Source organism: Egretta garzetta, unplaced genomic scaffold (genome assembly GCF_000687185.1).
Source record: "Egretta garzetta isolate BGI_Z169 unplaced genomic scaffold, ASM68718v1 scaffold136, whole genome shotgun sequence".
NCBI classification, from domain to species: domain Eukaryota; kingdom Metazoa; phylum Chordata; class Aves; order Pelecaniformes; family Ardeidae; genus Egretta; species Egretta garzetta.
Genome location: NW_009260066.1, coordinates 2,590,038 through 2,607,012, shown reverse-complemented (window position 1 = coordinate 2,607,012; position 16,975 = coordinate 2,590,038). Strand labels below are relative to the sequence as shown.

Genomic DNA, 16,975 nt, shown 5'->3' with positions numbered 1-16,975 from the left:
CTTTGTAGCTCTCAAAGCTAAAATCCATGGTCTTACATTTCTAAAGACTTATGAAAAAACTTGCTCTTGCAAGTTCTGCTGAATACAATACCTCATTAGTGCTGCAGGTGATGCGATAGTGCTCCACAACTACCTGGAGACAGCATGCAGGGGGCGGGGGAAGTGTAATTACTGAAGTAACACAGACTGTAACTGCTAAGGTGCTTCCACCGTGTCAGAAATGTGCCAAATGCAGGCACAGAAAAGTTCAGCGTATGTAATTAAAGCTGCAGCTTGCAGTGTATAAAACAAGAAAAAATACCATCCTTTCTGCACTTGCAGTCTGAGTCTTGGGAAGCTGTCTTTTCACCAGTTAGTTGTCTTAGACACAGTCTAAGAGAGAGCATCAATTTCTCCATGTGTTGAAATTTCTTTGTAATGGGAATGAGGCTCACAGAAAGCCAGTCAACGCGTTTGAAAAATTCCAGTTAATTACTTTTGGATCAGAGGAACCCAGTTTAACCAAATAAAACTGCAACCCACCTACATTACGACATCTTCCAAATAGCTTGGTATGTGAATGCAGTATTTTTTAAAAGGATTCCAAGTAATGTATGACTCTTACAGCAGCTTTTAATTACATCAGTTCAAGCAGCTGGATGTAAATCGCCCTTTTCTGTAAATTCAGCTGGGCCATAAGAATTACTTCAGATATGAAATGTAAAGCCATCTACTTCAGAAATAAATTTCAATTTCCAGTTTAAAATTGTAAACAAATTTTAAGATATTAATGTCTGTCCTTTTGAAGTGACTATGTAGATAAATGTGTAATTCAGAGCACATTTCAGTGGAATGGCGTCTGTAATTACAGCGATGCCCTATGCTGCATATCTGAAGAAACACATGAAGAGCCCAACAAAGGACAATTATATACTGCCCCTATTGGTTGACACATTTCACGAATATATATTTACAGTCCCCGCTTAAGAGGAAGCAAGTGTGCCCGTCTGCCATTTTCATGTGTTGAAGTACCCGATACTGCCAGCCTCCTTGGGAAGCAGCTGCAGGAGGAAGCTTGCAGGAATTCATGGGAACCGAGCTCTGGCAGGCACTGCGCTGGGAGATGTCGAGAGCAGCTGTCTCTCCCGGAGGACTGATCGAATTAATCAGTTGATAGGGAGTATCTGGCTTTGCTGAGAGGCAGCCACTCCTGGATCCGGCCCCGTCGCGTTCCTAGACCCACAGGAGCCAGGAGACACTGCCTCTCCTAGGTTGTAAGAGTTGTCTCTGCGGGGGAATTGCAAGCTCCCTGGTATCTGAAGTCAGCAAAAGCTTGTGCCTAGTGCAAGGGCAAGAGTCTACTGATGAGGATGGGCAGTGTTTTGTCCTTCCGTGAATAATCTGTCCATTAATTACGACGTAGTAGAACAGAAATGATGGCTTGGCTAGCTAAGCTAAAATACTAAACTAAACATGATTTAGCAAATTCTGTGGCTTGGGAGAAAAACAGGTAGCCTCACCTTGAGGACCTGAGGGCTGGCTTTGGGTGCTGGATCACCGCCGACTCAGCTGTCCACATTCTCACTCATCACAGAAACCTCCCTGTGTGTCAGCTGCTGCACGTAGTTGCCATTTACTCCTTAGCTTTCTCCACCTCCTCCTTTCTCTTTGCATTCTATTAATCACATTTTCATCCTGTCCCTTTTTTGTCTCTCAGGCTATTGTTGTAGAAAGGGCATGAGGAATGAGGGAACTGGCTTGGGAATTTTGCTTCTTCAAGGATGGCTGGTGGAAGAGGGTTTCCTGCTTTGGGCAGAAGTAAAAGGGAGAGTAGCAGACCCACTCCAATGGCTAATGCTGCCTTTGAGGGCATGCTCTTGAGGATGCTGAAATCTGGCATACAGGCTGCAGAGGCAGAGTTGCTCAGTTGCTCCTTGAGCCTCTCCATGCTGTTTCTTCTTAACAGGTAGCTCCCACCCCCGTAAGTGGCCTGTTGGGACTCCATTGACTTAGAGTTTTAAATTAGGTTTTGTCTAATGCATGTATTCAGGCTGGCAGTTGTATGCATGTTCCAGTATTGCTTCATATGATTCATGGAGACACTAAGGTTGTATTTTTTGTTGTTGTTGCAAGGTTTTAGATTTCAGTATCAGAAGGGTTGTTCCAATGGCTTTGCTTCTACTAGAGCTTCTCGGTTTTGTCTCTTAATTTGCTGCTAGTGCAATACTGAGGTGAAATACTGTGATTTTCTTTTATAATTCTCCTTAACCATTTAGAGAAATTTGATTATCAGACCTTCAAAAAATTAGAATTTTGTGACATAGGAAGAAAGTGCCCATAGATCAACAGAGATGTGCCTCAGGCTATGGAAATGGGAGCTCTGATGTGCCCTTAAACCCCACTGTTCTGTTTGAAGAAGGAAACTGCAATGTAGTATCCCTTCTTCAGTGCTAAGTATATACACTTAATTAAATACTACTATTCAGCCTTCTGGATTGAGCAGTAAGAAAAAATACAAGCTATTTAGACACAATTTCAGCAGAACTCCAGAATGAAGAGTGAATTTATTGTATTTGCTTTTCCATTTTTGTTTGAGTTCAGACTAAATAGGATTTGCAAATGCGGGTAGTTGAGCAAAGAGAAAATAAGGCTGTTTGAAGTAAGCAATTGTCTGGTATACTACACAGTGCTGATCAGTTGACCAAAATGTCAGCTGAGACATGCTAAGTTAAAAAAAAACCCAAAACAGCAAAACTTCAGCTTCACGCAGCTGGATTATTTTACATTGTAAGAAGAATCTAAGTCTCAGATTTGGGACTAATTAGAAGCTACAAATCACAAGGACTAGGAGGCAAGTATTTTTGCTAAAAATTCCAGTGAACCTATTGAGAGGAAAAAAAAAATTTTTCTAGTGCATTATTTTTTGGAATGGTGATGTGTCACTTGCTGGAAATCAGCGTCAGCCATCTTGCAGATTTTGTACTTCATTATGGAGTTACAGCAGTCCTTACATGAGTATGTTCTCTCCCCTCGTAATGCTTACTTCTGGAAAAGAGTTCTTCACGTAAGCCATGATAGTTGCTTATTAAGTTAATGATTAAAGAACATGTTGGCCACACATGACCTGGACCTCAGTTAAAAAAAATGCTCATGAGATGCACTTAGTGCATTTTACTGGTATTTTGAACTTCAGCAGTTAGCCAGCAGTTTCTCAGGAATTGTTTCTTCTTATTGCCATAGGCAGATTAGTTAGACTATCAAACTACAGGTTTTTACTTCTTCATCTTAAGGCAATTCCTTCATTTGTCCAGCGTTTACCATGTAATTAGCACTTCTAAAAAAAATTATTTCTAGGAAAGATATTTTAAAATTTAAAATCAAAAGATTATTTGAAAACAAAATTAATCAGTTATCTTTTCATAGTTCAGGTGGGTTTAATTGTATATATTTCTACAAATCTGTTGAATTTTGGTGTAGTCTTCATAAAGCAATATATTAACAACCCTCCTGCATATTTCTTGTTATTCTCTGTGTTGGCTGCTGCTGGTTTAATTTTTAAATACTCTTCACCTCCACCTTCACCACTACCACCATATTCTGTTGATGCAAACTGCTGTTACACTTGTTCTTGGCCTAGAGGGAACATTTGTTTTCCGTAACTCTTAGCCTGCTGCTAATGGGTTTCCACAAACCGGTTTTGGAACAGGTGCCTGGGAGCAAAGCTGTAAGGTTACCACTTTGCCTGCTATTTCTTTACCTTTCTTGGGGTGAATTAGGAAGGAGAAATTCCATTCTTCCACCATTGGGTGCAAAACGCTGTTGAAAGAGTTTCTGGTTCGCTGGCATTGTAGGTTTCTGGGTTTTTTTAATAGGTATTGTCTAGGGGATCACTTATTTTCTCTAGCTTATACAGTGAGGGAAGTTTTGTAATGCAAAGATGTAATTTTTCTTTTCTGATTTTCTTCCATAGTCTGCCATCTTCAACTTTCAGAGTCTACTGACCGTAATCTTGCTGCTCATATGTACCTGTGCCTATATCAGATCCTTGGCTCCCAGCTTACTGGACAAAAACAAAACTGGGTATGTAGTCTGATCGTTTTAAAAATAGACTAGCTATTTGGTTTCAACTGAAACGTTTTACTCTTAGTATCTTCTAATGATGTGTGATAATACAAATCCTATTTTGAAAAATTTCCATCTTTAAAGATAAAAATATTTTATACCTTACAATAGAAGGCAGTAAGGTACTTGCCATGACTTAGTTGCATTTTTTGAGTATTAATCAGTTAACTAACCAAGCCAGCTAATACTGCTTTATTAGTTATTTGCTAAATTTGCAACTTTCTCATTAGATGCTTATTAAAGATACAGAAATGAGTGACAAGAGGAAAACATTTTCCTACAAGCAGCTATTGCTGTAATGATTTCTTTTTGATTCTTAGGGTGGGTAGGAAAACATGAACAGCAGAAGCTGGCTTTTTGTTTTCAACTTAGGTGTTTTGGAAGTAGAAGTTTGAAACACAGCTTTAGCAATAACCTGCAACTAAAAAAACAGTATTTTTTAAATAAGCAACACTATCCTTATGTCTGGTCTTTTTAAGTCATTGTTTTGTATTGTCTAAGATGAAGGAATTTATAGAAGGGTTTTTGAAAGCTCCTACAAGACCTGAGGTATTTTTTTGTCTTTTGGTCACTCTCACTTCATCTCTCACTTTTATTCCTCAAGCACATGTTCATAGGTGACCAGTGTTTTTCTGCTTTGTATTCCTCATTCTCCTGGAATGTGCTTAATGTTGCAGGGCCAAAACTGCTGCAAAACAGTTTTTCTCTACCCTGCTCGGCAGCACAGTTTTTGGGGCATTGGGAAATGAGGACAGCCACAGAGCCGAATCTGTGCCTCGCTTATGCTGTTAATACCCATTCACCTTTTGGCTTACCAGTGTTCTTTGTGCTACAAAGAGTGTGACTGGCTGTTGGGTTCAGTCAGCAATATGGAGAACTGTGATTTAAATGCTGTGATTTTAAAGTAATGACTGCGCAATTTTGACGTAGAAAACACTGAGGCCATCCATGGTATTTCAGTAACACTGTCACCTAAGGTTAATACAAAGGAGATAATATTTATAGAAGTAGGAGGTAATTCTAGCTGGTAATGTTCTAGCTGGAAAGACCAAGACGGGCTTTTGGGTGCTGGTGTTTGGCTTGTCTACTTTTTCCGTTAGATCATTTGCTGTTAAAGAAAATGTTTTTTCCCTAAGTATCTTCTGTCACTTCTGCATTTAATTTTCAGAAAAAGTGTCAAGTTTTAAGTAGACTTTTGTCACCAAGAACCTTGAGTGTTTGTCTTCCAAAAACCTTCCTTGTAATTAACCTCTGGAGTTGCTCCTTTATCACACAAGTTTTCTTTTGGCACTGTCATATACCCAGAGTATGCTAGCTTTTTTTCAGTTTGGAGTTCTAACATGAAAATCCTTGTGTCCTTTCATATGAGGCCATGAGGTTGCCACTGACATGAGAGATTCCTTTTGATAAAAGTAAAGATGGAAAGAAAGGATGACTTAATGAAAGACTTGGGGCGGGGGCGAGGGGGGAGTGTGAGGGGAATTTGGGTGTCTGGTAGTGGAAGATAACACAATAGTCAATGAGGTATACACAGTAAGAAGTAAGTATTTATTTTACTGATTAAAATTTTAGTGCTGTTCTTGGCAAGGAGTATTTCCTTTAATCTGGAGCTACTCTGTTTATTCTTGAGGCAAATCTGTCTGGAGTACAATAGAACTCTCTTCATAAAATGTTTTCAAAGGGTGCTGACACAGTGGAGGAGTTGGGCGTTTGATCTGTAGGTTTGTATTTATATAGATGTTGGACATACTATTTTATTTTTGTTTTACGTAGACGTATGTAGACTACTTTGTACTGGAGAATAAAACGTTGGCCTGGAAGCAATGAAATTTGTTTCCTGAATGGTAGATGTTTACATGGAGCTCATATGCTGTTAAACCCCTGTCCCTCTTCACTAACATATTCCATGGTCAAATGGAAATGTCTAGACATACTGGATAAAATAAATTCTAGTGATATTTCATTTTACCACAGAGATGATCTTACCTCATTATAGCTGCTCCAAATTAATAGCATAAAAAAGTAGCAATAAAATATTAAAGTGACAGAGGAGCAATGTTGATAGTTACTCACTATATTTCTGGCTGAGTGGTAACTTTGGTGAAGATTTAAATCTGTTGATAGTAAGTAAAGAAACATGTTTCTGTTGGTTGAGAGACTGTGTTGCAAAGTGATGTCACCCATCCTCATAACACTGTATTTCATCCCATTGACTTCTGCCAAAATGTGTCTTTTCCTACCAAGCCAAACAGAATTTTAAACCTTCGTTTTCCCTGCCGCGTCTTGAGTGTTTCCATGTGCTTTGTCCTGAGCAATAGCATTTAAGGTTGGAAAAACAAGTGGAGATTTACTGTTTCATGATAACTAGAGGAGAATGTGTACCACGACAAAATTCTCTCCTCCCTGCTAACCAGAAAGATGTGTTAGCTTATATGCAGCGGAGATTTCCTTTGACCTGCCATAAGCATGGCAGTGGGGTATCTCACACTCCCTCCTGCAGTGTCAGTGGGGTTGTCCTGGTAAACACATGGCAGCTGCATTTTGCAGCATTCCAAGTCTAGCAGCCAAAGTCTAAAGCCTCGCTAACCCTTTCTCATCTCACTGGGTTCCATTTCTTCGCATTTTTTTCTCTCCTGCTAACCAACACCACTTTTAACATTAACCCTGAAAGCCAGGAATATGCAGCAGCTCGTGCACGTTTGACTTGTGGCTGCCAGAAAACACCAGGTATGCAAGCTGACACGTTTTACCTCCATCAAAACAAGGATGAAGATGAATGTGAAGGAGAGAATAAGGAACAGTGCAATTACTTTGAACAGTTGCTTCAGGAGGAATTATTTTGGAGCAGATTCATTCAAGGCCACATCATTTCTGTAATAGTCGAACAGGTTTTGACTTGAAGAGGTGCATGTTGTGGACCCGAGGTGAACAATAATGGAAAAATTCAGGAGAGCAGAACGCCTGCACAGGCTTTTCTACCACTGTGAGTTCCCCAGTTCATCCAGAGGCTGTGATTAATAGCTGTTTAGAAGGTCCAGTTTTCAGTTTCCTTTCGTTCAGCAGCAAACGTATGTGGACAAACAGATGTACTGAGCTGTTCCTATAGCAGCACAAGCCTTTTGAAAAGGTACTGTTGTCATCTGTTGGAAGGCTTGTCAGTCCTCATGTCAGTGGTGACTTGAAGTTCATAAATTATTAACTGCAGTAAGGGTAGCTGATGAAACCCATATTCTAACTGTTTTGTACCTCACACATCAGAAAGGAAAATTCATATTTTCACCAAGGGGGTTTTCTAGGGCTAGGAACAATGTACACTACTTGAATTATAACTTTACATTGTTACAAATGGTCAAAAAATCCCTGAGAAGGCAAAGAATTACCCTTGCTGCAATTGTGAGGCAAATTCAACAGATTTATAGACTGCCTGAAGGAGTTAATATTCTTTTTCCCAGTTAAGATTCTTCAAATATGCATATAAAAAGGACAGTTACATTTTATTTCTTTGAGTTCCTGGGCAAGTTTTTGAGAGATGGCAACATGAGATGCTGAGCTGTGGAAGTTTTTGTGCTGGTTTTGCAGCATGCAGTGTGTAAATCTTAATTTGACAGAGAGTAACAACCATTTCGAGAGTCCTAAGCACCATCCACACAGCACTGTCTATTTTACTCTGAGATTTGCCCATAAATGCCTTTTTACCTGCATGCGTCTTCAAAAAGTGCATAGATGTCTTCAGGTTATTTTACTGTGTGACCGCTTAGCTTGGTATGATGGTCTACATGCAGGGATTAATACTTCTGCTTGTGGAGCTATATAAAAGCAGAAAAAAAAAAGAGCTTTAACTATGCAGAAATACTTTTGGCTTGAGGTAAAACAATCTGAAGCACAAAGGAAAAAACCTGTTTTCTAAAAATGAAAATGTTGGAATGCTGTTCGCAATAAATTGGTCAGAAGTTGGTAGAAAGAGGTACATCAGATAGAAGGCATTTCACTTTGAGTTTGAAAACCTCAAGTCACTTGCTGCCTCTTGGAACACTTGGTTCTCACCTGCCCAACAGCAGACCTTTGTTTCAGAAATAAAGGTGAGGATGCTAACGGGAAAGAGGGATTGATACTGAAGTAGACTAAGACCGTGCAAGAGGCCATAAAATACAAAGTAGCTCAGAAATTCTTTTTTAAAAAGTGCAGGATATGTTGACTGCTTAAGTGTGCAGGAGCAAGTGGCCCAAAACTACCTGTCTGCATCTAAGCAGGAAAAAAATATAGGCAATTGCTAGAGCCCAAGAAAGGGGGAAGACAGATAATCAAACCATTGTGAGTATGGGTTCAGAGCACTGTGGGAAAGCACTTGGAGAACTGCCATCACAGCAGGTAGTAGATACAACCCCACAAATAATGTAGACTGAAGTTACTGCTGATAAACATATCAGGAGAAGGAGGAAAAATAGTTAAGGGGGGGTTGTCCATAAATCTATAAACAGACAATATAGTTGAATCCAGATGTTTTTACTTCATTGCAACCAGTCATACTATGAAGGAAACCTTCCTGTAGACAAGCTTTCAACACAGTTCTGACCAACATTGGAACGGCTAAAAGCTGGCTTCTAGTTCAGGATGCTTCAGTATTTCTTCCCTTCTTCTTCCTTAGATGCTAAAGCAGTCCCCGCTCTTGTTCTTCTTCAGCAGTCAGTATGAGATTATTTTAGTTACAGAGAGAAATTGTAAATTTGTGTACATGCTTGTCCATCCGTTAGGATGTGCTCTGAATAGTTGAATCCTGCTTTTCTCCTTTGTTATTTCACTTGTGAGAATTAACATCATGGGCAAGCAGCATAAAAGAGACATGAGCAAGGTAAACCTTGGTAAAAGAGTAAAAACAAACCTGAAGAATTGTTTTGTTCTTCATTTCAATGCAAGTACTCTATATCAGATTACACCTATGAGTGTGCTCTGCTAGAAGAGGCATTTTTCTCTACTACTACTAAGGGAAATACAAAAGAAGACTACAAAGCATTAAATCTAAAGTACTCAGGTTTATCATCTCTCATACCTGTGGGAAAATTTGCTTCAAAATCTTAACATAAAAAGTTTCCCATATACAGTGACACAGAGGCTTGTTGGTACTTCCTACTCCAGTATTTTCTAGGTTGGTTTTTTTTTTTTCTTTGCATAATTTTCTGTCTGGGGTACTTTAGTGTAGAATTCTGATGAAATCTTTAGATTTGGGACACAGGCTGAGTAAATGCATGTTTGTTTTCCTTGCATGCCAAAAAGCTTGCTAGACTTAGAAAGAACTTTGCCACTTGTTTAGTTCATAGCCTGTACCCCTCTGTGCAGGTATGTGGTGTTTTCTGATGTTGAGAATAGTGCTGAGATGACAAACTATGGTTTATTTGGATTCTTTTAGCACAGAAGAAAGAAAATCAGTTCACTTAAGTTGTTTTATTAAACCAAGAGCCTAATGAATTTATTTTATCTTTACAGACTGCTGGGAATATTCTGGAAATGCGCCAGGATTGGTAATTTTTTTCCTTGAAATCTTTAAGTGCTTTTTCTAGACTATGCATTATTTATTAGGATAATGTTTCCATGTAGCAATGAAACCCATACCCATACTTCATCTTAAAAAATGCAGGTTTTACCTCCATGATACACAGTGAAGGGCGGGGCGCGGGTTATCACTATCTTAGCATCATGGAAGCCTGCATTTTCTAATGTCAATTCATATATGTGGTGATGTATTTGCAAAAAAACTTCTGCACTTCTTACTACATGAAATAATCAAGGGCATACTTCTGATTAATGTACAAAGAAATTAGTGATTCCTTAAACTACTGTCTGGTTTAAATTCTAATGGCCTACTGAAAAAAGCCAGGTATTTACATTATAGTAGTAAAACAACATGGAATTCATAATGCAGTAAGGTTCTATTTGATCGCTAATTTCTTTTTCCTTTCTTTAGTTAGCTTCTGTACATTTTTGAGTTGTGCAAAGCTATTGGTGTCAAGTGGCATCTATATGGAGGCTGATCAGCTCTATCTGATTTTAGACATTTTCCCATAACTTTGGTATTTATTTTAATCCTTATTCTGAATTTCTATTCGGAAGGAAATGGGAGTATGCAACAGAAGTTCAGTCTTAGCATTAAAGTATATCTAAGATTTTTTTAAAAATTACAAATCCATCATCAAAACAGTGTTCTTCAGATTGCATTGTTAATGCAGAGCAGAAACATTGAATTTGTAATTGTAGATATTCCTACTTGTCATTGAACCTAAAGGAAAAATGTATGGTTCCCTTTTCTGCATTCTCGGGCTTTGAAAGGGACATGACATACATTTTACAGTATGTCAAAAAGCATTGCTGCAAAAACCATTTTTTCATGAAGACCTGTTGTTAAAATGATTGCAGATATTGTCCTATTTAGATAATAGACATAGCAGAACCAATTTTAGTATTGTAATTGAAAGATACTGGCAAGGTGGCAGCTGTCAGAAATGAATTTTGAGCTATACCGGCAAAAACAAGCGTAAAAATTCAGCTGTATTAGGGCTTGTTCAAGGTTGAAGAGAACACCTTACCTTATCTTCATCTTCTTGTTATTTAAAATAACTGCAAGCATATTTTTTTTCTATTAGCTATGCACAGCAAACAGTTTAAAAAGCTATTTGAAAGAGTACACAAGAGGTTTTATGAAGCCCCTGTCAACTTGATAATCACGTTAAGAACAGCAGTTCGTCTGGAATATAGTGTTGCTTTCCCATCATGTACTAACATTAACGTCTTTGCATTTGCTGCATTCAGAGTAATGCATGCACTCTTGTGCTCCACACTGAACTGCTTCCTTTTCTCTTTTTCATGTAAAACGCTGATTTCTTTTCAGCTTATATCTAGAGTGGTCCTATTTGACTTTCTCTTAGACATATGAGGAGGTAGCATCTTCACATTCCTCCTGTACGTTTCCTTACGTAACAGTACCATGTCCTCAGTATGGGAAATGGGCTTTGAAGATGATTGCTATAATTTTATTTGTGTTAATCACAAAGGCATGTAGAAAGTGTAGGCTTTTAAAAATGAAAATGCCTACTGGCTTTCTTTACATTTAACTCGCCCAGTATGTCTAAACAACCTTTTCACATGTGCATAAGATTTTAATAACCAGCAAGTGGTTACATATTTACAAAGTTGTGCAAAATGATGTTTAATCCTGCCACATGGTGATTTCCCTTTTAAGAAAATTAAGAGCAGGAAAGTATAACCCATATGAAAATTGTAATACTCTAAACTGTAGGAGGTGGACTTCCTCAAAAATTTATTTTAAACAGATGTGAAACTGCAGACATTAATTCATTCAGTTATTTGAAGTTTAATTAAATATATGCCAGATCATGACAACATCTTGTAATGTCACTGTGGCAGGCAGTCCTGCTTATGGGAGGTGTCACTACAAGTATTTTATTTTTATTTTGCTATGGAAAGTTTGTTCCTCCTGTCTTTGAAGGTCCTCCTGGTAAAAGAGACCTTTTTTTTTTTTTTTTTTCTTTTTTTTTTTCCTGAGGATTACACCTTAACGCTAGACTTGGGAGCCTTGGCAGTTTTTTTCTTTAACATTTCTCTGAAGACTGCGTCTCAGAAAAGATGGTTTCTAGTAAGACAAAGGACCTCACACAGCAAAAAGAAATTGAACTTTTTTTAAAGCAAACAGTTCCAGCTCTGTCTTTATGCTTCTGAATGCATAAAACAAGGAATCTTCTCACTTTAAAGAGCCATTGCTGTGTCAACACTTCCCGACAGTTTTGTAGGCTGGAGGTACCATCCAGTGTAGGGGATGCTGCTCTCCAGAGAGAAGTCCATGCATTCATGAAGAGTAATGCTTAAGTAGAAGAGTAAAAACGCCTGGCTAATTAAATGGAGGAAGTGCCCATGTAAGTAGGTAGCAGTCTGATTAACATTACTAATACTCCCCTGATTGTGTTACAGTTCCCTACCTAAGGTTCACTTTTCATGGTTTATTTGGTGAACAGGAGGGCTCTGTAACATTTTGTTCTGGACCAGATGGGTGGGAAGAGATCTTTCTCAATTGCCTTTGCCACCAAATATAAGTCTGTTAATGGAGTTAACTTAATTTTCATCCACGGTCTGCCCTGGAAAACCATAACACTAATTTGAAAGAGTCAGAAATAGAGGTGTCTGTGCAACTTCTGTAATCTGTTAACCATTTTTATGACTAACCTGAAAATCTGTGGGCCAGACCCTCTCCACATGCTAAAAATGTTATATCTCTCTAGCAAAGAAAAAAGACAGGCACCTGTCCGTGTCTGGGCCGCTGTGAGCTCCCCAGCCAGTTAGTGGGCTCCTACATGATACCATGCGTGGAAGATGCACGCTGTGTATAGCAGCTGGCATGGCCAGACAGCATCGAGGTACACTTCAGCTGACACGGAACAGCTTTTGAGCCCTTAGCCAAGAACTGGGAACAGAGCCAGTAAAAGATTTGGTGTCTTGATCAGCTTTCTGATACCTGCCTCCTGACTCTTTTTGGCACTAAGAGGTAGCAGCAATTTTTTTTTTTTTTTTTTTCCTTGTTTTCCTGGAAAATGCATGTCAGAAAAGATGGTTTATGGAAAGATAGAAGTCCTTACACTGACCTTTGCTTAAAGCAAACGGCTCCAACCCTGTCTTTATTAGCAATATATCCTACCCTACGTCTTAGTTTTCTTCCTCAGTGCACAACTGTAGTAGCAATAGCATTTTCTAGCTAAAAATGTTGAATATTAATTTGCATGTGCAATGAGTTAATTACCATGTTAGGCTAAGAGCAGCCTAGATCTGTTTAGTCATGTCTGAATTTTCGTTTGGTTTGGGTTTTTCCCTCCTCTCAGGTGAACGGAAGAGCCCCTACGTGGCAGTGTGCTGTGTCGTGATGGCCTTCAGCATTCTGTTTGTGCAGTAGCAACTGGAGAGTGTCCCCTACGCCCTACAACGAAACAGCAAAGCATGGAAGAACTTCTGGCAACAAAAGATGGGAAAGTGTCATCAAGTGTCCTCTCACACATTGGATAGTCCATCCCTTAGTGGACACCCCCCACCCCGCAAACGGACCATCATGTACAGTATTAGTGATCATAATGTAACTAACTCTGGGTGACGTGTACTTACTACTGACACTCCTGATGTAACTCTTGAAAGGGTGTCTGTCTGTTGCGTATCTGGTTTTCAGGGGATCTTTTTTTTTTTTTTACACCTTGGAGTTGGAAAGGCTTTTAATTTTTTGTTTGATAAACCTATTTAATGAAACTTAAAAATGGTAAATCTAGCAATAGCAATAAGACCACTTGTACAAGAATAAAAACCATTGTGACTCTAGGATATGTTTACAAAAGTATTTTCAGTTCTTACTGTCTGAACAATTCCTGTCATTTTGTAATAGCTATACTTGCATACTAAAAATATGACCTCTGGCCTAAGTTACAATCAGCTTTTGTTTTCTAAACTTGTAGTTGCTCAAATAATCTATCAATATTTTTATTGTTAAGGTATGAATAAAGGCAGGGACCATAACTGTAGTGCTGTCAACTTGCTCCTGAGAAGGCACAGGTGTGGGATTGGAGAACCTGGACTACTCTGTGTAAAATATGATATGTATTCATTTTTAGATACCTAGGTCTCAGGTAAATCATTCCCCAACTTTTTTCAGTATCGTGACAAAAAGATTCTAAAGGCTTTGCTGCTGCTGTTGCATATAATACAAGGTTGCTAAATCAGCGAAGTGAACACTTAGGTTCTTAGGAGGCTGCAGATAAGGAAGTTGCATGTCCCAATATTCTAAAGGTTAAAGAAAACAACTAAATTAGTTTACACTCACTATTAATACAGACTAGATTACCTTTATTAATACTTGCCATTAGCTTTTATTCTATAATTTTTGCAAACTTTTAGTAATCTAGTAACTTATTTTAATAGTGCCTGACAGGTGTGTTTACATCAGACAACTGTATGACTTCATATTGACTGCATTTGAGTTGTCTGTCAGCAGTATTTTTTGTTTTTCTGAAAGCGTGTGATCAGAATGAGCTAAGATGGCAATAAAACACACTGAAAGGTACATAGCAGTTGTCATTCTTGTTTGAAAACCTTTTTTCAAAGACCCAAATTACGCTGCAATTAGAAAGATAAGTGATTATTAGTTATTACCTCTGTATTGTCTCACATATACCTGCATATCTAAATCACCATCAGAAGTACTTGTCCAAAACTCTTTTCTAATCTGGAGCCAGAAAAAATAGATTTCTCCAATTTAGGCCAGATAAATACTCCTGGCTGTAAACCAGGCAGGTTCAGAGGAGTAGAGAGCTGTATGATGGTGACCATACTGTGCACACATACAAGCCTTAAACTGTGCAGGAGATCTGGGGAGAGGCTAAAGCTATTTCAGTAACTTTAAATGTGGATACTGCTCCAAACATAGCATCAAAGCAAGTAATTTCTGGATTTCAAAGCTGCCATTCCTAGACTGGGGGGAGGGAAATTCCTAAGGAGTCTTGGTTTTTGACTGTCAGGTGTGTACATGTTCAAAATATGCAAAGAATCATCTGATACCTCTTTATATTAAGTAATTATATTCTACATTTTAATATTTGTAGGACTTTATTATAAATAATGGTATTTGTATGATATTCACACATTTTCAATCTATATAAAGTTGTCCTAGTCATCAGATTAATTCATAATAATCTTTTATGTTTAGCTGTGACTAGGAATACCAGTGAAACAAACCAAGGAATTTTTTAATTCTGAGAATCAAAAAACTGTTGACATGAAGGCATTGTATTGCAAAAGTCTTCCCTGTTCACAGCGTTTTATCATTGAAGTTCAGACAAACAGGCCTCTTCCTACTTGTCATTTATTGTTCAAGCCTTAAAATGATTTCCTATACAGCAGTCCTTCATTTTGTCCTAAATGCAGGTAGTTGATGGATATAGTCCCAAAGTAGGATGTTCATTTTCCACTTTAAATGGTGTTTACAGGGTATTTGTGGCCTACTAGCTGTGTGATTGCTCGTCAGTGCTACTCTTTTTGCACATTAAATAACACATTTCCCAGCTTCTGCTGACAATACCCAAGTTAAGCAGCACTAGGTTGTATGCAAGCATTAGAAATTATCGCAGGCAGGAATAAGTGTCATCTATAGTGGGGGCTGCTCAGCACTTGCCTCTAGTAAAAGTATCTGAAAACAGGGTCTTTGAACTGTGACAAACTTCAGTTGTTTTGAAATGACTGCTTTAGGCAGGTGTTTGCCTCAGGATGAGTTCTTTGTTTTTCAAAATTTTGGCTTTGAAGAGGTTGATACCTCATGTCTTTTACTACAATACAAAGAAAATACCGTTTTCCCCTGTTAGAATCTTAAAGCCATTTTTGCTTTCTTTGCTTTTGTTTTCTCATGTAAAAGAGACATGAGGAACCAAGAATACCTTGGTGTTTGACCAAGGTATAAATGCTGCGAGAAGGAAGGGGAGAGTGTAACTTTGGGCGCAGACACTTGGTAAAGCTTTACTACGAGTCTCTCAGGTGGAACTGTGTCATTTTCAAAGACTGTAAGTTCCAGTAGAGCTCTATTGGAAGAAGGGTCAGGGAAAATAGTCTTTTCTTGCACTAGGTCTTTGTGCTGAGTCCTAGACTGAGTAGAGAAATGAAGTGCATATTACCAAATGATTTAGGTGCTGAACTAGCCCAAAATGGCAGATGCACAATTGTGGGATTTGACATAAGTTGACAGAGAAGATAATGGCTATCACAAGTGGCTGAGAAGACCACAGCAGGAGTTTCTGGCTGAAATACAGGAGCTTACAACCATAGCAAGTCTGTACACTTATCCTATGTAGAGGTGCTGGAAGGTGCACAGGGAGTGAATGGAATAGCGATTAAATATGACTTATGCTATAGTTGTGCATCCTACTGTAGAAAAGTACTTCCTCCTTGAGGCTTCATCCTTTTATCTGAACAACGTCATGGATGGCACTTCTAACATCTGGCAAGCTCCCCCATCTGTACTTGTTGCACACGTTGCATGAACGTTGAGGGTGGTGTAGGCTGTGGTTTTAAGTGCAGCTTGGAGGAGAGGTCCCATCTGTTTTTCTCAATTAATGAGAGAACAATGAGAATGCAGGATTATAGATGAGCATTTCCCAGTAAGACAGAATACCTTGGATCAAGATAATGCAACTCAAAAAATATCAGGTGTTCTCCCTTCTAAGAGCTGCACAAGCAGGAGGAACAGGTACAGGCCCTACACCTTGTGTTTGGCACATGATGGAAGCGTGCTCTCTGCAGCATTTTACATTTGTCATTGCATATTGACATACCTTACCTGTCTGGTGGATTGACAGAATTACAGTCAAGAGTAGGAGTCCATCTGCAAGCCCTTCCCTTCTCTGGCACTGACAGAACTGAGCTGTGTGCTGCCACAGCTGCATTGCTATTGCTTCACTAAAGGTTTACCAAGCTAAAATATGCTAAAATGGCACAACTTTGCAATCTTGGAACAAAAGGCGGCCATCTATTTGCTGTATGCAAATCCAAATTTACTGCTTAATAATGCAACTAATAACATCAATGCAATAAAACCTGAAACATGATGTGTTGTTCCTTGAATACACGGAATATTTTATACCCATGCATTTACTTGCTATGGATTAATGTTAACGTTAACTTTCATCCACATCTGTGCTCTAAGTGACATGAAATTCAAAGCAGGGGTTTAGGAAGACTAAATTGAAAAGCAGTAATAGCCATGCTGGAAGTGAGTAGAGCATGAGTAAGAGATGGGATCACCGTAAAGGTCTGATGTTTGGAGAGACTGATAAGAAAATGGGCAGAC

At 38.7% G+C, this 16,975-nt stretch overlaps 1 protein-coding gene across 1 annotated transcript; it reads left to right on the top strand.

Moving 5' to 3' along the window:
- The first annotated feature begins 2,968 nt into the window (after window positions 1-2,968).
- Window positions 2,969-16,493, top strand: TMEM167A (transmembrane protein 167A). Its single transcript, XM_009641120.2, has 4 exons — window positions 2,969-3,043; window positions 3,950-4,059; window positions 9,583-9,617; window positions 12,981-16,493. Exons 1-4 carry the CDS (start codon window positions 2,969-2,971, stop codon window positions 13,049-13,051), a joined length of 291 nt encoding a protein of 96 aa, XP_009639415.1. The 3' UTR covers window positions 13,052-16,493.
- The last annotated feature ends 482 nt before the right edge of the window (window positions 16,494-16,975 follow it).

Coding starts and splice junctions, on each gene's coding strand:
- TMEM167A (XM_009641120.2), top strand. CDS start 2,969: ATGGAGTTACAGCAGTCCTTACATGAGTATGTTCTCTCCCCTCGTAAT. Junction 3,044..3,949: donor TCTGGAAAAGAGTTCTTCAC/GTAAGCCATGAT, acceptor TTTCTTCCATAG/TCTGCCATCTTCAACTTTCA. Junction 4,060..9,582: donor CTGGACAAAAACAAAACTGG/GTATGTAGTCTG, acceptor TTATCTTTACAG/ACTGCTGGGAATATTCTGGA.